We start from the raw sequence: 24433 nt of genomic DNA on the forward strand, positions 1-24433 counted from the left end.
AGCATCTTTTTTTTTTTAAGCAGCAAAAAACTTTTATCTATTCTCTAATGAAAATGGAGATTATTCTGTATGTGAAGTAACTGAAGGTACAAAGTTCCTGCATCTGTGATCAGATATTAGAGCTTCTCCTTGAGTGAAAGCAGAGAGATTCTGAAACCAAAAACTTGCCCAAAGTTAGCAAGTTGTCTGCTAGCCCAAGATATTGAATGCCTTGTCCTGGGAAGAACCACAGCTGTACTGACTTCAGGCAAATTGTGCTGCAAGATGAGGGCAGCCAGCATCTCATTTGAGTGAGGGATTGAATTTGGCCCTAAAATCAGATCCACGCCACCAAGAAACTGTTTTGCTGTATTGGGAATACGGCCATATTCGGTCAGCTCAAAAACACACAGAGCCACATTCTCATTTGCATTCAACTCCTTAAATGTCATTGTGAGTATATGGATGCCATGCTGGCAGATCTTTGCCTAATATTTTCTATAGGGACCCAAAGAAATTTGGGAGGAGGAAATTAAAACTACCTGTGTGGAGCTGAAGGAGACACCAGCAAGTTACATGGTATAAAAAACAGCTTCACTGAGTTGAGCTGTCCTGCACATAAACTCAAACAACATCTGGCCCTGAGAACATAAAGAGATTTTTCTCGGAGTAACAGATGGGGAGGCTTATAGAAAAGATATTACTTAGGATGAAGCACAGAGAAAAGGTCGTAACTGCTCTAAGGGAACTTTTTTTTTTTTTTTTCCATTTAACATTCCATCCCATCTCTTTAACATTTATAGAATGTTCTCTCAGCCAACAACTAACCCAAATCTTACCTCAGTGCTCCCTCTGAAGCCATCAGGAGCCGAGCAACAGAATTCCCCAGCTGAATTTGGTGTTAGAGTTCCCAGTGGGGCAGAACCTTTCCTGCCCCAAACATCTCTGCCACTTCCCCCACACGTGCTCACACCTGTCCCGTGATCATTCCTCCCACTGGAGATGGGTGATGGCTGTAGCTCAAGGGATGAGGTGCAGGTCAGACCTCAAGTTAGCAGCAACCGTGAGCTGCACCCATCTTCATTTATCCTAAATAACATCTCCTTCCTGCCTACAGCTTTGTTTTATGAATAGCATGCACTGCTTCGTCATGGCTTGACACCTACTCCAGAAACACAGAGGCTTCTTTGACCTTCAGTACTGGCATGAAACCTTACATAGACACAAATTTATCTTTAAGTCAGAAGTAGATTTAACAGAGCAGGAGAAGATAATTTCCAATATTTGCATCTCAGTTACAGTCAAACCCCTCAGTGAGTCTCAGCCTTTGGGCCATACTCAGGCTGCCAGCTTCCAGCATTGGGACTGTAGGAAGCAGCAGCACAGTGGGGTGAGGTGGCAGTGATTTATCAGTGCTGGACTGATTTGTACTGACACAGAGACTCTGAAGAAGAGCTTAGGGTCCTGCAGGTGCCCCCTGAGTTACACAGAGCCTTGCAGCAAAAGCAGCAGATCTTAGATCTGGCTCCCCAGCAAAGAATGTTTTTGTCCAAAACCATTTGCAAACAGCTGAAAGATGCAGCTCTGTTGCAGAGAAATCAAGGTTTGCAGTGCTCTACAGTTAAAAAAAAAAAAAAAATCACCTTTCAAACAGCATGTTGTGTTTTAACTCAATAAACAGCAACCAGTATCCAGAACCAAGGAACGTGGGGGCACAAAATATTTTTCAAGGGAAACCTGGAAGGTGAAGGAGCCCATGAAAACAAATGAAAGTCTTACATACGAAAATACTTTCATATCTGCCTGGCCCTTTAAAACCAAAACGATAGAGTTCATTTGCATTTAGATCTCTTTGGCTCCCTCTTTTCATCTAAAGACAAATCCTCACAAAGGCTGCTTAATTAGACCAAATTAGATTTCCACCTAGTGGCTTGTCATTCATTAGAAAACGCTGTTCTTTTTTTCTATTTTAGTAATTATAGGCTGGTCTCACAGTGTTCACTTCAGGCTCCAAGTATGACTTGCATTCATGATTTTGTGCAGATGAGAGGAAAATTATTCAGTCGCATCAAGTCTGCCCATTTTACAAGTTGGATAAAGATCACTGCTGGAGTCTTTTATGTAATGGGGTATACTCTTTCTTAAGTTCTAAATGATTAATTGTAATAGCATAAGTACAAAGTTTGCAAGCAAAGCTACAGTATCAGATAGAGGTCAGATCTTTCTACAGACGTAGAATTCTGTACCAGGGATCTTTGGTTATCAGCGATTCCACCCTGCTGCAGCAGGTCCTGCCCTTGAGTGTAGAACAGAGGGGAGGGGACAAGCTGAGCTTGTGTGTAGGGAAAGCCCACGGGGTAGAAGAGCCCCCTGCAGCCCCTGTGTGCAGCTCTGTCTGACCCAGTGAGGGGACACCTGTGTCCCACTGTTCACACAACCTCCTGCAGCCAGCCTCACGCAAAACATCACTTCCAGAGGGGAGGGGAGTTCTGAAATTCAGACCTGAGGTGGCTCAGCCAGGAGCACATCAGTGTAGGCTGCATGTGTAGCTGGGTTAGCAGCATCCCTGCCCTGTCTGGAGGGTTTGTAGTGTCAGAAGTCCAGCTGCGAGTCAGACCAACAAGCATTTTCCTGCTGGACTCTGTGAGAGCTGCTTGCCCAGACATCTCCCTGTGCTCTAGAAAGCTCACAACCCACTGTGGAGGACACCAGCGTTGTAGTCTCAGCCTGAACACGGCCAGACTCCTCATTTACCCCATCCAACCCCCACTCCCTTTGCCATTAGTCACAGACACATTCATTCCCTGCCTCAGTTTCCCCAGCTGTTACAGCAGGATCATCACTTGGTGGCACATTCCGAACTTTAATAAATCAGGGCCAGATTTTGTGGTCCTTCATCAAGCAAAACTTCCTTTGTCTTTGACCTTTAACGCTTATGAGAATCTTCAAAGATAAGTGCCAACTTATTATTAATAATCTTCCTGGGAGGGGAAGTTAGCAGCAGTTAGCAGCACGCAGCCCAGCAGCCACCAGCCCTGCTTGGACTTCTTCTGCATCAGCACATCCAGATTTTCACATGCATTTTAATACTGTTCTTGTTTTCCCAACCGTTTTTGTGAGAGATGGAAAAATAAGTTTTTCACCTTTAAAAAAAAAAGCTGATCAAATTTGCCTTTCTCAAAACACTGAACATTCCCTTTCTCATCTACCTAAACCTGATGTTGAGTTACTGTCCCCCAGAGGCTTTCAGTAGCTCAGTTCTGATGTATCCCTGCACTTTGTAGCTCACTGCCTTCTTAGAGTGTAATCAAACATCAAGCTAAGTAGCAAATAAATCTCCCGATCTCATAAGCTGCACAGCAAGATCATGTAAATGCAAATGAAGGGCTTGATTTCAAGCTGTCGCGGGGGGAAGGAGGGAAAAATGCTGGGCCTTGTCACTGCCATCACTTCACTCTGCAAGTGCAGTAAATCTGCAATAATAATAGTAATGGCAGCGTGACGGGAGGCTTTACTGTACAAGGGGGTGTAATGAAAAGTGGAACAGAAGGTAGGGAAGGAAGCAGGGCCTGCTGGGTTGGAAATGCAGCGGGTTTGCAGGCATCCATCGGCAGGACGGAGCTGATGGGGAGGGGATGGAGCAGCCCTGGTGAGCTGGAGAAGAGGGGATCTGTGAATCTGCCCAGCATCCCCTCCCAAAGGGCTGCAGGAGATGCATGGATTGAAAACCCAGGCCTCCATCTCTCATTGTACCCCCCTGCACACAGGCAGGTGCCTCACCCCTCTCTCTCTCAGCCATCTTTAGCAAATTAATGCAATGTGTGTCAACAGATCATAAATGCCAGGGGATGGAACACAAACGAGGTTTACAGCAAGCCTGCAAGTTCCTTTACTTCGCTATTCTTTTGCAGCTCATCCACCTCTCCTCACACACAGATCTGCTTCCAAGCCCAGCTTTTCCTTTGCATCAAACATTTTCCAACACCATCAGACACTCAAGTCCAAATCCAGGGCTGCATGCATGGGAACCTACCTGGGAAGGGCAAGGAAGTTCTGTACTCCCAGCACTGCAGCCAACCAGGGCATCTCACTGACCACACAGCTCCAGCACTGCACTGCTCGGAGCAGCATCCTCCAAGCACAGAACACACACCCCTGGTTCAAAAATTAGAATCGCCCTGCTCATGGGGAAGGGATGCATTAGCTGAGTCCTTAAAGAGAGTTTTAGAAAGCAAAGCCTCAGCACACATTTCTTGCAGCCCTGGGAAGAGCCGGTCTCTACAGGATGCACTGGGAATGTTTCAGGAAAAAGCCCAGAGTTGTGTTTCTGAACGGGTTAGATAAACAGTGTTTAAGATGCCTGATTTTCCTCACAGAGGCCATAAAGGGAGAAAACTTGCAGAAGGTACCCAGAGAAAATTAGGACCGCCTGGGATGCAGAGAGAGACGGTTTTAATTAGAGCCAAGAGGTGGGAAATAAGGCAGAGAAATGACATCTTAATGAGGTTTAATGAAGTTGTCTGCTGATGGGCACAGCTGTCAGACAGATCTGTATTCCAGCCAAGCTGCTTTGTGACAGTCTAAACCCAAACACAGGAAGCAGTGCTGGAGCTGGGGAGGAAAAAAGGACCTTCTGCACTAACTTTGGCTCTCTCCCACCACAGCTCATGGCACAGCACACCTACATTGCCTGAGGACAAGCAAAAGAAACCAGCCCATGAGGCCGCAACAGCGTTTTGCTAATTTATGAATGAGAAAGGCTAATCTTTGATTACACTCAGCAGGATTCATTCCTGCTACATCCTTCCCCTTCTTTGCTTTTGTGGGTAAAATCCTTGGCATGCAGCCAGAGTCCTCTGAGCCCATTGGTTTTCTTCAGAGCCGCAGATTCTCTCCACGTTCAACATATTGGACCAGATTTTTTTTTTTTTTTAATTAATTATCCAGCACCTTCAACTTTATTTATTCAGTGCAAAGCGACTGTAAAATGCCACCTGATCGTAAAAAGAAACAGCACACACTCATTTTGAGGTAACATCATGTGCTCTGCAAGAGAGAATTTCTTCCATTCTACAGAGTTGTGCATTCTGAGGTCTGGAAGCCTCTTTGCCTCTCTTTTCCTGCAGCTTCTCAGCAATTTCCTCCCACCTGCCACACCTTCACCCCAGCAGCAGATTCTTGGCCTCACTCAGCTGACCCAGGATCAGAACATGAGCCCAGGGTAAAGCCTTTCCTCGTGCATCTGAACAACGCTGTTCGATTTCTCTGCTACATCAATGACAACTCCCCTAAAAATAGCTGCCGTACAAATGCCTGTAAATACCAGAGAAATAGATCAACACTGAAAGCTCCTTTATCACTCCTGGCACCAGTTTATGCGTTTTGTGTGAGCTCCCTGACTCACACCCAGCGTGCACATATGGTTTAGCACCGCCGTGCGATATTTCAATGGCAGCAGTGCTAAAAGCCCTCTTGCTGCCATCGCTGCACACATCTGCAAGGAACGGTCCCTTCCCTGCCAGAGGTCTGCGGGAGGCAGCGGGGAGAAAGCAGCCATGTTATGCACAGGTTCGAGCAGGTAGCTGAGTTGGTTGCTTTCAAGTAGTTTATTGATCACGTTTGCTCGCATCAAAGGACCCATAGCCTTGCAGAGGGCAATAGACTGATGGAGTTTACCAAAGGAGCTTAGTAAGTCCAGAAAATTCATTTTCTGGTGAGCTTGTGCTGCTGGAAATCACAGGGATACCACATCAGTTCCATAGTGCCATGAGTGGTTGGATTTAACGGTCCCAAGGTGTAGGACTTCCCTCCCAGACCTGGGAAGCCAATGCCCTGCTGTACCTGAAGCCCTGCTATGTGGCTTTGCAGACACAGAGAACTCAGCCTCCGATCAATATTTCAACGTTGCCATTTGTCCCAACACCTACAACCCATTCTTCCTCAACAGGCTTCCCATGGAAAATAACCCATCCCAAAGCACACACCCCATGCCTCAGGGTTGCAAGGAGCTGAATGCCTCACTCTGCTCCCTCTCCCCAGCAGGAACACACACACCCCGGCTGCTCTCACCGTTCCCTTCTCCATGGCCTCTCTTTCAAACAGCAATAAGGTTTCAAGACACACACATCCTGCAGTGACTTCACCATGGAGATGGGAGGGTTGGGACAAAGGGGTGAAGGGAGGTCAGTTAATCCCACAGACAACACCAGGCTGGGATACACATGGGCTGGGTAAGAGTTCATTTTGAAACTAAATAGAAATGAGATTATTGAGCTCAAGTTCTCCTCTTTTCTGTGCTATAAATCCCAAGCTCTGCTCCCCCTCCTTCATTGCCCTTATCCCATCGCAACATGCCTTGCGTCTTGATTATTCCCAGGCAGGAGTGGCAGTGTGATTGCATTTGGGAAAGTTTACCGAGAGTGAACAACTTGGAAGTGAAATACTTCAAAGGAAATGTAAGGTCAGCTGCTGAAAAAAAAAAAAAAATTATCTGCCCACCATGGCACCTTCGCCAAAGGAGAAATTAGTCAAACAATTAGATTAAAATCATGTATATTGTCAGGGTCCCTATTTCCAGCATGGCTGGATCACCTTATAACTCAGTTATGAATTTGTGCCAAATTCAGCATCCCACAGGCTCCAGCCCTGAGGAAGCTTCACAGCTATGAGATCTCCTTTGTGCTTGGGTCTGGGCAGTGGGAACTATCCAGTGCCAAGAGCAGTCAGAGCAACTGCAGGTGCTCATGGCCACGTTCTATACATGATTTTGTTTTCAGAGGGCGTAGCTCATCAAGTAAGGTCTTTATTCTTCTTCTTTCCTCATTCTTCTGCAGGCAGAACTGGGAAAGCCTTTGAGAAACTGCTATACCCTGCCAGGCTTGGACTTTTCATACGGGCTGTACATCGAAAGGACAGATGGAGGAGTCCCTGAAGGTATGGCAATGCTACTAAAATATACAAGTCCTAATGCTAACAGGAACTCTCCTTCCCAATGCTCCTCATTACTTCTCACAAAGCTGGGGCTGAAAAAACAATGTTTACCCACTTCCATTAATATTATCCAAATTTCTTGGTGATTGGTAAATCTTCCCTGTCATCTTGGAAATATCTATTGGATCACACAAACCCCAAGCAAAGAAGGGTATGGCGACTGCAAGACTGCAACATATATATGGCCACTTTGTAACTCAAGAGGGCCCCTACTTTGTGCTCTCAGGAATTAACTCTATGAAATCAAACTTGCTGAGGCCCTCATACACGGCACACAAACCTTGCACTGTCCTTTCTCCCCACATAAAAGTTAGCATCACCTTATTCTCTTCGCCTCACGTTTCCTTTCATTTCCAGCAATAGGCCACTGGAACACAGTAAAGCCCAGGATGAGTTTAACTCAGAATATGCCCCGAGACTTCATCACCATGAACCGTGGTGCTCTGAAGGCTGGGTATACCACAGCCCGGGAGTTTAACTTGTACTACAAGGCCAAGGACATTCGGTGCAAAGACGACGAGTACAGTCGCTTTAGGAGATCTCCTCCTCATGTACCTCCAGACAGGACCTATGGCATCCCAGCACGGTAAGGAGGAAGGCTCAGAGCCCTTCTCAGAATGATGTTATCCCTTCCTACCCTCACATTTACAACACTCTCACATCTCAGCCAGTGCAGAACCCAAGAGAACCCTGCCTAAATCTGGTCTGCATGCCATAAGACATCCCCAGTTCACTTCTTAGTATAAGCTTGGAAACCTTTAAAAGGTTATGTGCCAATCTTTTGACTTAAAGGAGCAGAGAGCTGTAAGCCAGAATAATACCTTCCCTTGTCAGCAAGTGATGCTGAGGCAGAGCAGCAGCATTTCTACCTGCTCACACTGGTCAAAATACTCTCATGCAATTAAGGATGAGATCAAATTCTTTATCCCACTCTCTCATACTTGCTAGATCACCACCCAGCATTTAGAAGTGAAAAAAGTGACCCATTTGACAAGTCCCTCAGACTCCAATTCCTGATTATCCACTGTGCTGATTTCTCATGAGCAGTTGTGAACAGGGGTTCTGTGGGGGAAAGCAAGCACCCTGCTCAGCCTGACCCCCAGGCACCTGTCCTCTACAGCCCTCTACAAAAGGGCTGGAATACACGGGGTGCTCTGGAAAAGCCAGTTCAATTCCAGTGCAAAGAAATGCTAAAACCTCCAAAAAGGTCTCCAAAGCAGCCCCGATGCTACTGGAGCACAGACTTCTCTTGCTCTGTGCAGGTCTGGACTAGACATTAGGTTTCATTTTAAGAGCTGGATAATAATCACTACCAGCAAAATAACAGCAACAGATTCTAGAGAAAAGACATGATGAACTGCACCGTGTATTTTACATGATAGTAAATGGGCTTTGCATATGCAAATTGAATGGATTTTAAAATGGTATTTAATGACAATTTTCGTAGCAGACATTAACATTAATTGCATCAAAATGAAAATGCAGCATTAGCTTGCTGTTAGCTGCAAATGCCCCAGCTATAAAGCTTTATCTTTATCAGTATCAGCCCTCACCAATGTGACAGGGCTGCTCTGCAAATTGCAGGCAAAAGGGCTTTTATGTTGCAAAAGTATCCCCCAATGTAGACCAAAATCAACATCAATTTTGCTTTATTTCTTCATAAACGGAGGTTAAATGGCTGCCTGTAAGAAGCCTAGGCACGTTCCAAAAGTTTTAAGGAAAATCTGCAGACCCCACAACCACAGAAGTAGTGAGAAAGGGCTTTTAATTTAAAGTTATTATCGTGCAACTTGTCTGCTCCTTAATAGCTACCTTTTATGCAGACTGATTGTATTTATCCCCTTACTTTAAAAGCACGTTATAGACAAAATCAAATTACCAGCATCACCAAGGAGCTGTTACAGCCATTTGGGTAAAAGTGGGGAATTTAACTCCCTTTTCATGACCAACAAGTTAAAGACACCCATGTGGGTGAGCACTCCCAGCTGGGGCTCTCCCAGGCACCACAGATCTGTTTCATCAAGACCCTCCCTGCTAAAAATCAACTGGCTGTCAGTGCTCTCCTGCTTTTGGACTCCAAGCTCTGTATAATTCTGTTTCGTATTGCTGCCAATTGGGAATGTGCTTGCTGTTAAGGTGCACGCTTGTCTAGGGGCAAAAATGGAGACATCAGTAGCATGCAGCCCCTTTCCATGTCACCAAGCACTTGCTTGCCTTTAATAACATCCACTTGGATAAAGATCTCTGAAGTTTTCCCATTGAGAACAGTGTGTGATGTCCCCCTGCCCAAGGCACAGCACAGATGGTGCAGCCGAGGAGCGAGAACTGCTGAAGGTACCCAAGTGTCCCAAAGACACCAAGGTCAGGAGCCGTCCCCAGGCTCACGAGTACAAGCCCTCCTGAATCATCCCACATGGAAACAAGCCGAGATAAATGCTGGGGTTGCTATTAGTGCCTTATTAATCACTGGCCCTGCTGCTCCCTCTAGCACAGATCACTTTCTGCTTTCCGTTCTGGTGGATGTGTGCTGCACGGAACATCTCACCAGGCACCTCACAGGCACTGGTGAGAGCTTTCTGAGGCTCTGGGGCCCGTTTCCTTTCACAGGATATTTACCTTCAAAGGTCACCCATGCCCCCTCTCTATTAATTCCCTGTGGGCACCTTCCAGGGGAGAGAAGCAGCTCTGCTTTTTTTTGCTGATTCCCCCCATTCTCTCCCTCCCTCTTCCCAGAGAAATGTTTGCTACGAATCATGTGGCAGCTTTGTTGTGAGAGTCATAAAAAGGACATTTTTCATCTCTCCTTTTTCCTGCTCTCACTCCCTCTCTCTCTCTCTCGGTATCAGACAAAGATTTATTCCCTCCCTGATGCCTGTGGCATTCGAAGCTGGGAGGGGTCAGGGGAGGCACTGATGGGACAATAATAGATAATGCAGCGGTTCCCCAAGGGCTTGTCCAGCTCCATAGCTGATCCATCAGCAGGCAGCACTCGTGCCAAGGTCAGCAGTAACGAGGATGCAGTGGGGTCCCAGCTCGCCCCACGGGGCAACCTCCAGCCAGGATCCTCTGATTCACACTCCAGCTTCTGATCTCTACAAGAGCTGCCTTGTGCAAGCCACGATTTGCAAGAATGTGTGCCCGCTGGGTGCAGGCACTGGAGTAACAGCCGTGCTGCAGTGCAAATGCATTCAGCTCCACCTGCCCCAGCCTGCATTCCCAGCTGCAAAAACAACTACAGATCTTCTTTCAAGGAAAATACCCATAGTGATACCTGGCCTGATCTCCAGGGGATGAGCCTGTCCTATCAATGCAGGCTCTTAGTGTGGGGCATGTTGTGCAGCTATTTGCAGCACAGGAATGCTGTTCTGCACTCAAGTCCTCTGTCCTTTCATTTAAAACAACCTCACACACTGTGCTAATAGCAGCTGTGTTCAACTCCCAGCCTCTTCATGCAGTGTTCTACAAAAGGGAAGATGCAAGGTGCTGAGTGGACTGAGTCCTAGTGGCACTGGACACCTAAAAACACAGAGGGGCTATGAAGACCTGCAGGATCTTTACTGGTATCAATACAGCACACAGAAACCCCCAGTAAATATCCATACAAATATTTAGCCTCCCAAATTTTCTGATTGAAATTTATCATGCATTGAAATTAGCGGATATTAAACTGTCATTTTTTGAACCATAAGCCAGCACAGATGCTGTCCATAGCCTGATTTTAAGTTATATTGATCTGCACAAGGTCACCCATGGAGTTTGAAGGCAAAACATCCAAGCACAAGTTTTATCCCCAGGAGCCAGGGACACATTCCAGCAGTGCAGAGTACATTCTGAACATGAACACAGTCCTGCATTTCCAGGGCTGCTTTTAGAGAAAAGCCTTTCTTTTCTTCTTGTTTCTTAGTATAAGTTTGCTAATTCTGCTTTCCACATTCCTGCACACATTCCTGGACATAAGGACCCTGCAGACAGGATTTTCTGCCATCCTACACCTGTACCTCCCTCAAACCCTGCACGGCCATAACCCTGCCTGAGCCATACTGCCATCCACTTGGCAGTTGGCCTGTAGGTTGGGCTGACCTTGGGTGTGCTGGCAGGATTTCCCTGGCACTCTGTCATCCCCACATCTCCAGCAGGGTCCCCCCTACTGCCCGCCTTCACTTTAGCCATCCCTTTCCTGAATTTCACATCCCATTTTCCTTCTAACTTCATTTCCTCCTACCATTCCGCCTCCCATTCTCTACAACCAGTCTTTATTCTTCGCCAGCTGCTTTCACTGCGCTTCTGCAGCAAACTCACCCCTCTAAAGCATTTCTTCACTGCAGTCTCTCCTCTCCAAATTGACGTAACTAGCCAAAGGCATCAGTTACCCAGTACCTCCTCTTTCCTTCTTATCATTTGCAGTGGCCTGATGCTCTGCTGACAATTGTCTCAGTGGCCTTTAGCAGCTCAGCTGTTACACTGGGTACTCCTGCAGCTTCCTGGCATACCTGGCTGCTCTGTCCTTATCTTTCACCTTCCCCAAGAGGAGAGGTTTCAGTGCTCATACCCGTGCTTTGTAAGTGGCCTTTCGTCCCAAAATGCCCGTGCTGTTTGCATGCAGCCAGAACAAAGTTTAGAAGGCTGCCCCAAATGCTGTTTTAATATTCCCAGCATCTCTTTGGCACACAATATGCATTAGCAGATTTATTTTTTGAAACACTTAAAGAGCATTTCAGGTCATTAACTTATAGCCCTGCAGGCAGAAAAAAAAGTTCAGCTATCCAGATTTTTCCCATAAAGAACCCATCAGGAATAGCTGGACAGGCAAGGAAGATGAATATTACAGCAACCCTTGGTCTGCAGTCAATTGGAAGCAGAACAAATAAGGTGTAAAGCCACAGAGCCTCCCCCACAATGGGGCAAACCAATGTTTTACGGAGAAAAAAAAAATGTCTGAGCACTGACAAAGAAAAATTATAAAAATATTACATAGAGACTGAAAGCACTGTCAGGCTGAAGAGACCAAAAAAATGCAACCAAGTTAAAAAAAATAAAATAAAATAGGCCTCCCATCAGTTCAGATAATTGCATATCCTACCAAGCTCCACCACAAAAGACATTTTGTGCACCTGCCACCATTCTCATGTTGCTAAGATAAGAATTTCTATTTCAAGAGTCATTTCCTTGTGTTGGACACCTTCCAGGCTGGGATGTGCTCACATTGCTGTGCATGCTTTCACTGCTGCCTGGGTTGCTCTGCTGTGTGCCCACTGCTGCACGTAGGCCTGCAGTGACCCTGAGTGCACCACGCAGATGCTGGTCATCCTGCAGCTGCAGTGAATAACTTCATTACTTCAGGCTTTTGGGTGAAGAGGAAAACAGGTCAGGGTTGGCCATAAGGGAGCTGGGAAAAAAAGATCTGAAGAGCAAAGATATCAATCCCTTATTACTAAATGCATTATGCTGAGTAGGAAATTAATTCACATTCCTATACAGTCCCTCCCTGTCAATAGGGCTGGCTTTTACAAAAAAAAAAAAAAAAAAAAAAAACACTTTTACAAACTAAAACCACTCACTGCCTCTGTGGACTTCTTTCCCCTGCAAAGGCAGTGGCCTGACCAGAGAGGTTTGAGTGTAAACAGGAGGTCAAAGGGAAGAGCTGGTCCTTCAATTTGTTCCACTGAGTGTTATGGTGTTTAGGAGACTTTCAGGGGGAATAATTTCCTTCCAAATGGAACGCCCATCAGGATGGTCTGTGTTTGCTGGAACAGCTCTGCCCCAAAGCCAGGTCCCACCTGGGTTTCTTGGACAAGAACACAATTTCAAGTCAGGAGAGAGAAATTTACTGCAGACAGATTTAAATAACCTTCAACTAAATCAGCCACAGGGCATCTCCAACCCCCCAAAATCAATGCTGGTGCACAGATTATAGCTTGTGAAGCTGGTTATTTAATAGGTCAGAGCTGGTTTGGTATCTTTGCTTCAAGACGAATTTCCTTGTGCGCGTTCAGGACTGTTACAAGTATACATCTCACTCTTGGCCTGAGAGGGAATAGTAAAGCAAATTGGTGTTCTTGTAACCATGTGTGCTCTTAAGTACAGCTATGAGTATCTGATAAATCTTTTAAAGTGCATGTTTACAATGGATTTTATTCTTTTTACTGTTCTGTACATACGAGCCCTCTGAGCAAAATAACAGATCCTCTGGCACTTGGAAGAAGCCACTGCCTTATTGGCTGCCCACAGTGAAATAATTTATATTGGTGTTCGTCCAAATTACAAGGATTGTAAAGAAAGTCCTGAATTCAGAGTAATCAATGCTTCAGTGCATGGATCCCACTGCTGCCACATGGGTGAGAGACCCACTATTTCAATGTGAGTTTTGCTAGTGCAAAGACTGCAAAAAAAAATTGGTCCCCAAGTGTTTTCTACCAATTTTTCTCTTGTTATTTTCTTCAGTGGTTAATGGAAAGCGAGGACAAGTGGAGATCATTTAAAAATGATCTTTTGGGCCTCTCTGTGGGTTTATTGCCAGGACCTATTTAGAAGAGCATAAAACTGTAAGGGGCCTATAACATTGCTGTATAGTCCATGAGTTTCCTAGGAAAATGAAGAACCATTGCATTCGTGCTCTGCTTGTTTCTCCATCCCTCCCTCTTCTTGCAAACACGCATGCACGTGGTGCGCAGGGACTTCTGGAGCTGCTAATTGAATTCACTTTTGTGAAAGCGTTAACAAATTGTAAGTGACCTTTTATACAAATTTCAAAGTCAAGAATTCACCCCTAACTGCACACCCCTCTTCTGACATTCACTGTTATGCAAAACCCACAAACAATTAAAAGAAATAACAAAGAGCCCAGCGGCCCTCTTTCCTAATTAGCTGCAGGAGGCAATGCTGGGGAGTGTGGCTAAGTGCTTCAATTACCTCGGCCCTCCTCGTTGCCCTTGTTAGAGCAGACAGGTCCACTGGCCAAAGGGGAACAATTAAGGCAAGGCAGATCCAGGCAGTTTGCAAGGGGATGCAGGGCCGTGCTGGCGCTCGCAGAAGGGCCAGAGCAGTAATCATGCCCCAGATTCCTGCTGGGCTACACAGAGACAAATTAATGGTAGATAGATTGCTAGCTCCAGCCCATCAGTAACAAGGGAGGAAGGGAGACAATATAGCAGTACAAGGGAACCGTAATCAGAGTTTTCCTGTACTGTAAATCCCTTTCAGGGCAGAGGGAGCTGAGCACTCATGTCTCAGAGCTGCGTGCACTGGCGGAACCCCAAAGCCTGGAGCTGAATCACAGATTCCAGCCTGTGCTTTATTTTTGCTGAAGATAATCTGTGCTGGATGTGCTGAGGAGCTCCACAAAGACACTGGGACCAAACTGGTTCCCAGCAAGGGACTGATCTGAGCTGCTGGGAGACAGATTGGCTGTCTGAGCCCCAGCCACAGAGAAGGGAGAGGAACATCACAGACAGAACCACCTCAGGACGAAGCTTTCCATCATGAGATCCACAGGGAATAGATACAAAAGTGGTGCCCCCTATGCACCAAAGACCCCCTAAGGAGAGATCCTTTCCATGCAAAGCCCACCAACCTCTCAATAATCTGTTAAAATTTCAGGATGACTTGGTGACCATGCAACATTGCTTCAGTAAAAAAAAAAGCATGATTTCTCTGTTGCACAAACACCCGTACTGCATTGCTACAGCCCACTGCTGTTGAGCTGCCATTGAGTTTGGGGCACACGCACCCAACTCCTGGGAGCAGCACTCCCACATACCTTGACCATCAGCAAGAAGAACACTGCTGCACTGGCTGGAGCCTACCAGGAAACCCAAGGGCCGAAGTTTGCTCTAATATATTTACGAGTCCTTTTGTTGTTGAGTAATGCAAGAACAAAGCGATCGCAAGTCAAGTTTTCACCCATTTACAACTCTACAATCCAACTGATTGCATCCTTTAAGCCAGTGTGAAAACCCTCCCAGAGCAAAGTCCTTTGTACCCACTTTTGCCAGGTACCTTTTTTCCCCGCTGCTGTAGAAACCTTTGAAAGTAAGTTTGAGGGGAGACTGACAACCTTGAAACCTCAAGAGCAGCATGGCATTGACGGGTGCTGCTCTCAGAGCCGAGTATTATAGATAGATTTTAATTTCATTTTAACAAAATAGCTGTCTCCAGTGGAAGCAGCATCAAGAGCTAAATGAGGACCCATCTTGAGCTGAATCACGTTGAACAGACCTCGGCGCTGTCATTGATTTTCTGGGAAGAAAAAAAACGCCTCTGGCTACTAAACCAAATTAGTAGTCACTGATGACCAATTATTTTGCCCCACTGTGAACGGAGAGGCGTACTAAAATTCCAGTTTGTCAGACCCAAGGCTCTCTTCTCAAACACCTTTCAACGAGCGTGTACCAAAAGTCCCTCAGATGCTTCTGACGCCTTCCTGTTTTCGGCAACTTCTCCTTCTGCAAAGTTTTAATGAGCTGCTGCTCTGAGGACGGCCTGCCAGAAAGGGACTCCCTCCCAACTCGGTGGAACACTATTTGGCATGCCGCACAAATCACAGCTGTCAGAATTTATACACACATACACAAAAAAAGTGTCAGCCTAATGTTTGCAAATTATAATTACCATTTCCCTTGCATGTCCCTGGTGCCTTCATTTTAGATAAATCCCAGCTCTGAGGTATCAGCTGCAAAGCACTGAAGGCTCACATTGAATAGAATAGATTTAACTAGTTTGTAGCTCATTTAAGGCCTACACTGTTTTATTTTAATATTGTTAATACTTTATTATACTTTTTAACATTGTTTTCACAGTAAAATAGCCTATTAGGAGGCTGCAGCTCCTTTTCCAAGAGATTTCTGGCAGGCTAACGCCCCACATTGTGTAACCAAGTAAGCAGGCTCTTGTCACTTCAGTTGAAAATAGGTCTGTACCCTCACTCTTGAAAGTAAATTAGAGAGAAAGTCTATTAAAGAGACAGGAATTGTTTCAGGGATAATAGTTTTGAAAATGTGCATAGATAAATTTTAAAATATTTAGGAAACGTCAACATTAGAAGTGGCTCTAACTATTTCACTGTAAAAGGAGGCAGCTGATTATTTTTTTTTCCTCCACAATTATAAATAATTTGTTACATCCTATCAGAACTTCTCTCCCTCTCCTTTCTGTGGCAGGGTGCTTGTGCCAAAACAAGGAGATCTGAGGGGCTGGGAATGAGACAGGTTTTAATCCACAATGCGCGTTTTCAGCAGATGCTTCCCTCCTCCCCACAACAGCCACAGACAGAAACAGCAAAAGCCTCCCAGTTCAGAGGGTGATAGGACACATCAGCAGCCTCCAAGCAAGCTGAGGGGACAGGTTCCTGTGGGCCAGCTGCAAAGGGGATGTACCATCACACTGCCAAGCAGCACTGGTAGCAAGGCCACAACTCCCCATCCACCCCAGTAGGATCAGCGTTTGACCTACAAAGAAAAAGCCTCCTCCCTGAAATTTCTCCTGCAGCTTTAGTCGAGGAAGTGTGCTACTCGATACTCCCTCTCTTCCTTGCTCCCTCTATAAGAAAAGCCAGATGAGGGGTCACATCCCACAGCCCAACAGAACCCACACATTTAAATAGGACATGAGTCACTCCTACTAATTTCAAAGAGGCAGCTCGTGCGTGCATTATTCCAGGCATGATTCTATACTTTGCTGGATCAGGACTTAAATGCGATTAATCACACGGCAGGGAAGAGTTTCTGAAGAGCATCAACCCAAATGTGTCCTTTCAAGCATTTACGTACAAGCCAGCTGTGGACTAATCAGTCACCAACTGGCTGGTCCATCAGAGATGGTAAAGTCACCTCCATAGAGATGTGAAAACACTCAGCTATCATAAAAATCAGTAATCAAACCACCATCCTCAATGGCTCCTTGTCTTTCTGCATCCTTCCCTGCTGTCCCTGCACTTCAGGACATCTCCTGCCTTGGAGAGCCAAGGAAACCAGCCTGGGAACAAGGCTCTCCTCAGGCTTGTGTCATAACTACCAACATTTACACCATGCAATGAAACATCCAACCTCAGTTTTGCCATATCTTTTAATCCTTTGTAGATACTTTTGCCCAGCTCTGAGCAGTGTGAAATACCAAACTGGAAGGAAAGGAAATGAAAAGGGGAAAGAGAGGGACAAATGTAGGTGCCCCCTTTGGCACAGTGGCTCTCCAGATGGCAGTCTGGAGCAGCAGGGCTGATTTGTAAGCAGAGCCTTGAAAAGCCCTGCAGCATGTGATCTGTGCAGCAGGATGCTCTTCTGATATGAATGTCCCCTGGGATGTGTGTTGCTGGATTGCCCATTCAGTATCATTAGAAAACACAAGCACAGATTAGGCCGTTCTGAAGCATGTGGACAGCACGTGGGTGGCAAAGGGGACTCCTTTAATTACAGCAGAAGTTGTTCTGAAGACACAAGTCATTTCTAATTTCTGCTGTAATGGAGTCCCCCTTTGCCAGGGTCCCTGAGCTGCTGCAGAGTACCCTTACAAAGCTCTGAGAAAAAGTTTAAGGGAATTTGAGATGTTTCCACTGCACATCAGTGGCATTTTGCATTTCTCCGATTCTCTGCCCAGCTCACTGGTGTCTTGCAGTTGGCCTGGTCAGGTGGGGAAAGCGCTGCCTTGTGTTACAGGAGCAGCAGCTGAAGGCACTGCAGCTACAAGTGCAAGTAGACCTGACAGCTCCAGAGTCAGTGGCTGCTGCTGGGATGGTAAACTCCCTCCCCAAAAAGATGGGCAAGGACAAGGACTGATAAAATTCAAGCTAGACATCCTCCATCACCTCCTCCCTTGGGTATTCTGTTTGTTCTGGGGGAGACGAATAGCACCACAGCCAGTGATAAGCAATATGCTGTCCTCAAGGCAAGAACCCTGCTGCTCCACTGCTGCCACTGCCAGTTCTACCTCCTGCAGTTTCTGATTAAAGCATCCTCACCTGGCAGGAGCAAGCATCAGTAAGTCCAGGCTACAGCTGTGCCTCCACTTGGTCACATGTTCCAGGAGTAGAGAAGGAAATCAGCATGAGGAGGTAGAGAGGTGTTAACCCTGGAGATTATATTGTCATGTTCTGAATGTTTTCCAGGCCTTCCACTCCCCTGTTTGACCTCCTCCAACACAAATACAAGGAGCTGTGGATGGAACAGCAGAGAGCACGGACCGCAGCGCTCCGGCTGGAGAAAACAAAGGTAGTAACACTCCAACAACACTGCTGTGTGCTACCAGACATCAACTCCCACTGTCCCACCCACAATAGATGGGCTTCTCCCAGTCACAGGGAGGGGTTTCAGCTGGGAAACCATTTTCCCTGCCTACTAGAAGACAAAGCCTCAAAAAGATCAGCTTCCTCCTAGTCTTGATGGGCCTGGCTCCAGCCAGAGCATGTCCTGCAGGTCGATGCTGTGGGAGTGAACAGCAGATGTGTGGGCCTGGAAGTGCTCTGGAGACAAAAGGGAGGCTTTTTAAAAGTATCTTTTCATTGGGAAGTGTATCAGCTTATTGGAAACGGAGCAAGTTCAGAGCAGTGGTGCTCTGGTGAAAGCCTTGCTAAAGGCTTAGGCAGCTCTCCCAAGACATCTCTCTGGCTATCATTAAGCATCTGCTTACATCAATATATCTCTAGTCACCAGGTGCCTACCTAAACTCCTGTTAAATTGAAAATGGAAGCTCTAATGCTTTTTACATCACCACAGTACTAAAAAGCTCTACTGTAACAAAGAATTTGGTTTCAAATGATCATTGGTATTTAATGCCATCCTCATGCCAGAAGCCCTGCAGATTGTCCTCTGGACAGCATCAGCTCTGCTCAGGTTTCCTGCAGCAGTGGATAAAAGAATGGAGCAGCCAACAAACATTCAAGGGACCAACACCAGCCTTGATCCTGGCATGGCACAGCAGATGCCCTCACCCCAAGCAGTTGTTAGAGCTGTTAAACGTAACAATATTGTAATAACATTTAAAAGCAGCCAATGACTGTTTTATTAGTTAATGACTCAAGGAAGAGTCGGGCTAATATGGTAATGACCAATTTCAATGGGCTTACTGCCATCACAAAGTATGCTTTATAGTGGAATTGCTATACAGTGTTCTTAATTAGCAGCTACTTTATGAACGCACAAGCCGAGGATGTTGGAAAAATGCATCCCTAACTTATCTATTAATGACTGATGTTTTAATCACTAAGTTCCCTCCATCAGATTCCTGAATTCTGCAACCACCAGTTACTGAGTTAAGCAACGCAGACCTACAAACTAGGCCACAGAGTGGACAGATTCCCTGTTTCAGTTAATTAAGAGAGCAACACATCAAACAGTCAGGAAATCCCCCCCTCTGCTGAGGGTGGTGACAGGGACTTTCCCAGCTGGTGATGAGCCATTGCTCTAGTTCAGGGTTCCACACAGGCAACAGTCATCTCACTGAGATGACATAAAGCTGAAAGTTGGCTGTTGCCCATATCCTTATCATGTTTTAGGTATCAGCCTTAACTGCATGGACATGAAAGACCAGACACATTAGGATGATCCAAAGTGACTTACAGACTAGATCATCCCAGTGTCATTACATTTCAAGACACAGGTGTGACATACATAACCTTGCAGCCATTTCAGCCTGTGCTTGTTCATCTTTAGACACGGAAGGACAAAGTGCGCGACACCCGCACCTCGCTTCTCCGAAAAAACCCAGTGCCTCCAAAGGAGGAGTCCTTTTGGCACCTGCCCCACCTGGAAAAGGTATGAACCATTTGAATTTAGGAACACCTTCCAATCTCTCCAAGATTCCCTGGGAAGTCTCTTATCTCATGAAGATAAACATAAGGCTCTTGCCTGAAAGCTCCCCAAGACCCAGACCCCATAGCGTTCCCACACTGGATGTGTTTGAACTCCATTATATTTTGGATCTGGAACAGGGGCAGCAGTTAACAGATATAGGGCTTATTGTCTAACTTGTGGGCACTTCTGTGATCTTCATCAGATCAGAAGCACCTTACTATACCTCCCATCAGTACTGGCCTTTGTTCTCTGTTGATATTCCTGCAACTGCTCTACATGACCATAACAATCAAACCTACTTTTAGACAGTCTAACATTTTATCAGCTCTCCATAACTAATTCAAGCCACACCAGATTAAAGTGTTTCAAGACTGTAACGCAATGGAAAGTGCAGCAACGACAGCAGAGCAACGAGGCCTCAAGCTGCACTGAGGGAGGATTTGCTCAAATGCAACAGCCGTGGGCACAGAAATAAAGGAAAGAAGATACTTACCTTCAGAAGGCCTCAGGTATGCAGGAATCTCCAGCAAGAAACTCACCCCTTCACTGCCAACCCTTAAATGAAGTCTGGGCTGGAGTGGATCCTGGCTCCAGCCCTTCCATCATTGAGTGCATCCACCTGAGCTCCCCTGGGTTGGCCCTGCCTTCCCACCAGGTGCTCAATCACTGCTACAAGACCTGACTTAGCATTTCTGCTACAAAGACTCATTTTCATCCCAGGAGTTGGAGATTCCCAGAAAGCCTATGTTCATGATATCTCCCTAACCTACCTCTTTGATAATATTCACCCTGAGACTGAGCAAAGGGTGTAGCCAGGCTACAGATGTGCAAGACAGTTCCTTGAACTGATCCAAATATGAGCTAAGATGATGATTTCTTATTATTATCCCAGCAATGGGATCTGGGCACCTTCCTGAATTCATCAGCACATCCTGCTGTGCTCTGTAATACCTGTGTGAATTCTCCTAGCTTTTTTTGTGGTGTAAAATGCAGGGAAGCGTCAAGTGAAAATCTAGGAGGCGTTTTAGAAAAGTAGAAATAAGAGCTGGGCAAGAGAAATGGAAAGGAGACACCAGGAAGTCTGACAGCACTGAAGCCCTGCAGAGAGTTGACATGGTCAAAATCATATCTGGCATTGATAGATACTACTGCAAAGAGCCTCTCAACCCTCTGTTCCAGCCCTGGTTCTGATGGTTCTGGTGGGGTTTTTTTTTGTTTTGTTTTTTTTGTTTGTTTGTTTTTGTACCATGCAGTAGATTTTTAACTGCAGTTTAAAACAATGAAGGAGCCTTGTGACTTCCTGAAGCTAATTTACTTGTACAAGTTGGAGAGTTTCAACCAAGAAATGTATTTTGCACCACCTTGATGTATTCCTCTTACATCCTGTCTAAGACTGTCCGATTAGCATATGTCAGTAATCATTTATCCCAGCTGCCTGTCAGCACAAAGCTGCTGCTGCGGCTCGTGTCAGGGAAGGAACATGACCGATCGCTGTTAAACAGATTGTGTAAGTCACACGAGATACTGGGGCAAGCCTTCTCTTTAGAGCTCCTCTCACCCCAGACCTTTCCATCACTATTCATTTTTCAGCCTCCGTTTTTCTTTGTGCTTTCCCTTTTGTTTCATCCGTGATTGCGGTTGGATTCTTCCCACAGCCACAGGTCTCAAACACCACCTGAGTCTTTCTGTCTTCTCTTCTTCCTCCCTCCTCTTCCTCTCTTTCTCAGGAACAGCATCCAGGGAGAAGAAAGACCACTTTACACAGCATCTTCTATTTTTTGCATTCCTTTCTTATTACATTAATCTGGAAGGTTCACCTTTCCCTAGCTGCAAATCTAGCAGGCACTGTTCATGTTAGAACTTGGATCAGGAAATTAATTGCTTAGTTGAGTTTCAGTGCATGGTTTCCTCCATAGAAAAGCAAGTTCTCAAACATGCATAAAAGTGTACCCAGTTAAGAGCAGAAATACCCCAAGGGAAGCTGTTGGCTTCGAAGAATGCTTGATAGACTCCAAACTGTGCTTTAACCATCTCTATAAGTTTGGGTTCTTTCAAAGCAATAGCCTTGAGATACAAGCTGGCCCAAACCTTCACCCAAACTCAGACAAACTCAGTCAGTCACTACCATCCCCTCTTTTAGAAGGGTGACAAAGTGCAGCACTCCAAAGAGGTAAGGGAGTTTGTTCATAGAGCATTACTGTTCTCGTGAAATCTCTGGACTAATCACTAGATCCATGCAAGACCTGGCACCATGCTAAAGCTCATGGAGAAAGCGGAGAAGAAAACAGAGAAGCTTCGCCTTTCCCATTAATTGTCTCTGCCTACTCCCTGCATTGCCAGGGCTACATGGCATTACCTAGTCAATGAGTTGCTAAAGTATAGACAAATTGACTGTTTTCATTTGGTTTCAGCCCCAGTGCCTTAGAATAATGGCCCACACCATTAGGCTAACCTAATGTGTGGTTTGCACGCCCTCTCACACCAGGGGCTCTCCAGCTCTGCGTCTCGCTCTGCAGGACTGACCTGGTGCGTGGTCCCCTGGGCCCCCCGCTCATGGAGTGAGGCAGGGCATGGGGAGCCAGTCATGTCCTGGTGGGCAGTTCATTAGGGGAAGTTGTCCTAGAGAGGTTTTTACATTTATGTGTTACAAATCCAAACAGAAGTTAACTCCTTGTTCACCTCGCAAGGCATTCCTACTGCCCTCCACTTCCTCAACAAGGCAAAAGGCCTCCGTCGTGTTCCACCTGCAGCAATCTGATCCCTCAGCTCAGGTTCTGCTAACACAGCTGGGACCACGCACCAGGACTTCTTTTTTGTCTGCACTACATTCCTGGGGTCTATAAGAGCTCAGACACCCAGCATGTACAAAAGCATGTGTCCTGTCCTCGTGCCTCCCATCGCTAACATTGCATTGACCTGGGCAAAATGGCATCTCCAGTGTAAATTCTGGACAAGATGTTGCTGCCAAAATACATCATCCCTAAAGCATTGCTATCTGCAGGGAGCCAGTGCAGGGTGAGGCTTCGGCTGCCTCCATCTGAATCTTTGATGGCCATAATCCAAACCAAGAATATTTGATGGCCATAATCCAAACCAGGAATATCTGATGGCCACAATCCAAACCAATGACCAACACAGGCCACTCAACAATTTTTCAGGGCTCTGTCAATTCAGTTCAGAAGGGCATTTGTTTTGGTAGCAGCACCTCATGATGTGGAAGTACAGAATTTGCACATGTGTCAAAACAGCTCCGTACTCTGTGTGTCACTGACACAAAGTATTGGCTTTTCTTTGCTCATTAGAGAATCCCAACTTGCACACACATTCAAGGAGGCTTTCCAGAGAGAATATTCTTGTTTACTTGACCAAACAGGGGGAGGAAAGAAAATGCAGCAACTTTGGACAACATTTTTGTCAACGTGTGCTGCCTTCCCGAGCAGATGAAACGAGCTGTGCTCGATGCACGATATGAATAAGCGATAAGCAATTGACGAGCAAGTGTTCGGGTACCTTGGCAAAAGACTTAATTTGCAACCTGGCACAAAATCAAAGGCTCTGTCAACGACTGAGCGGCTCTCCCGCGTATGCCTTGCGTTACCTGGGAAAGCTCTGTCAGGTAAATTTCCAGTGAAAGTAATTAGAGGAATCCCCACTGTATAAACTTTGCAGCAAAATTCTGGGCTCCAGAATTTGATTCTCACCAGGGATCCGATACCTGCTCACAGCCTGATCCTTCGTCAGAATTAACAGTTGAGGTTTAAGACATACACACAGAAATGTTCTGCATTTTTTTTTAATGCCTTACCTCTATTTTTGTCTGAAGAGCTGAACTGACAAGCGTGGCTCATGTATTCCTGCAATTGTTGCCTTGTCAGAAAAGCCATAGACTGTGCTTAACCAACCTGTGCAGCGGGATGGCTTCGCAGTGCAGCACTGGTCCTCCCAGGTTTGAGGGGGACAACAGAAGTTTGGAGTTGGGGCCTGGATAGCACGTAGACCAAAGCAAGCTTTCTGTCACCGTGACACCAGATCAAACCTATCTTCTGAAGTTGGGTTTTGGCTAAAAAACGGTCTCACCTGATGGCTGATCAGTGGCCAAAGTGAAATGAATTGGTGGATAACAGCCCAGCCAGGTTTCTCTGGATTTTTTTTGTTTTGCCTAACATAAGAACTACCAACAACACAACTGCTTGGACCAACCTGTATCAGATCACAGCAATGCGTTTCCATGGTCCAATCTTTCCCAGCATCCCTTCACACATACCTTGTACGCTCAGCCTCTCCATCATGCCCTACTCTCCCCTCTGCTACTCTCAGTCCTTCCTTCACCTCAGAGGTGTGGTAGAATCATAGAATCATTAAGATTGGAAAAGACCCCTAAGATCAACTAATCCAAACATCAACCCATCACCACCATGTCCACTAAACCTCAATGGTAGACCATCTTCCTCTGCCATTTAACTGCTCTCCAACAACTCCTGGTTGATGGCAACAGAACAGCATAAAAAGAAAAAAAAGAAAAAAAAGAAAAAAAGAAAGAAAAAAAAGGGAAAGATATTTAGATCTGGCCTACGATTGAAGCCCCAGTCCAGAAGCCCCCGGTCATGTAAGGTCTTGACTTCCAGTATCAGAGTGAACCAAGCCAGAGACCCAAGCCTGCTGAGCCCTGTAGCGTGAGGCACAGT

General features: G+C 45.9%; 1 protein-coding gene across 1 annotated transcript in view; it reads left to right on the forward strand.

The window, feature by feature from the left end:
- CFAP77 (cilia and flagella associated protein 77) overlaps nt 1–24433 on the forward strand; it is a 52399-nt gene that overhangs the window by 24283 nt on the left and 3683 nt on the right. The window contains exons 2-5 of the mRNA XM_085239537.1: nt 6813–6912; nt 7327–7555; nt 18065–18167; nt 19608–19709. Of these exons, the coding sequence (XP_085095663.1) occupies nt 6813–6912; nt 7327–7555; nt 18065–18167; nt 19608–19709 (534 nt within the window). The remainder of the gene's footprint in view (nt 1–6812; nt 6913–7326; nt 7556–18064; nt 18168–19607; nt 19710–24433) is intronic.

Source organism: Meleagris gallopavo, chromosome 19 (genome assembly GCF_905368555.1).
Source record: "Meleagris gallopavo chromosome 19, MGAL_WU_HG_1.1, whole genome shotgun sequence".
Classification (NCBI taxonomy): domain Eukaryota; kingdom Metazoa; phylum Chordata; class Aves; order Galliformes; family Phasianidae; genus Meleagris; species Meleagris gallopavo.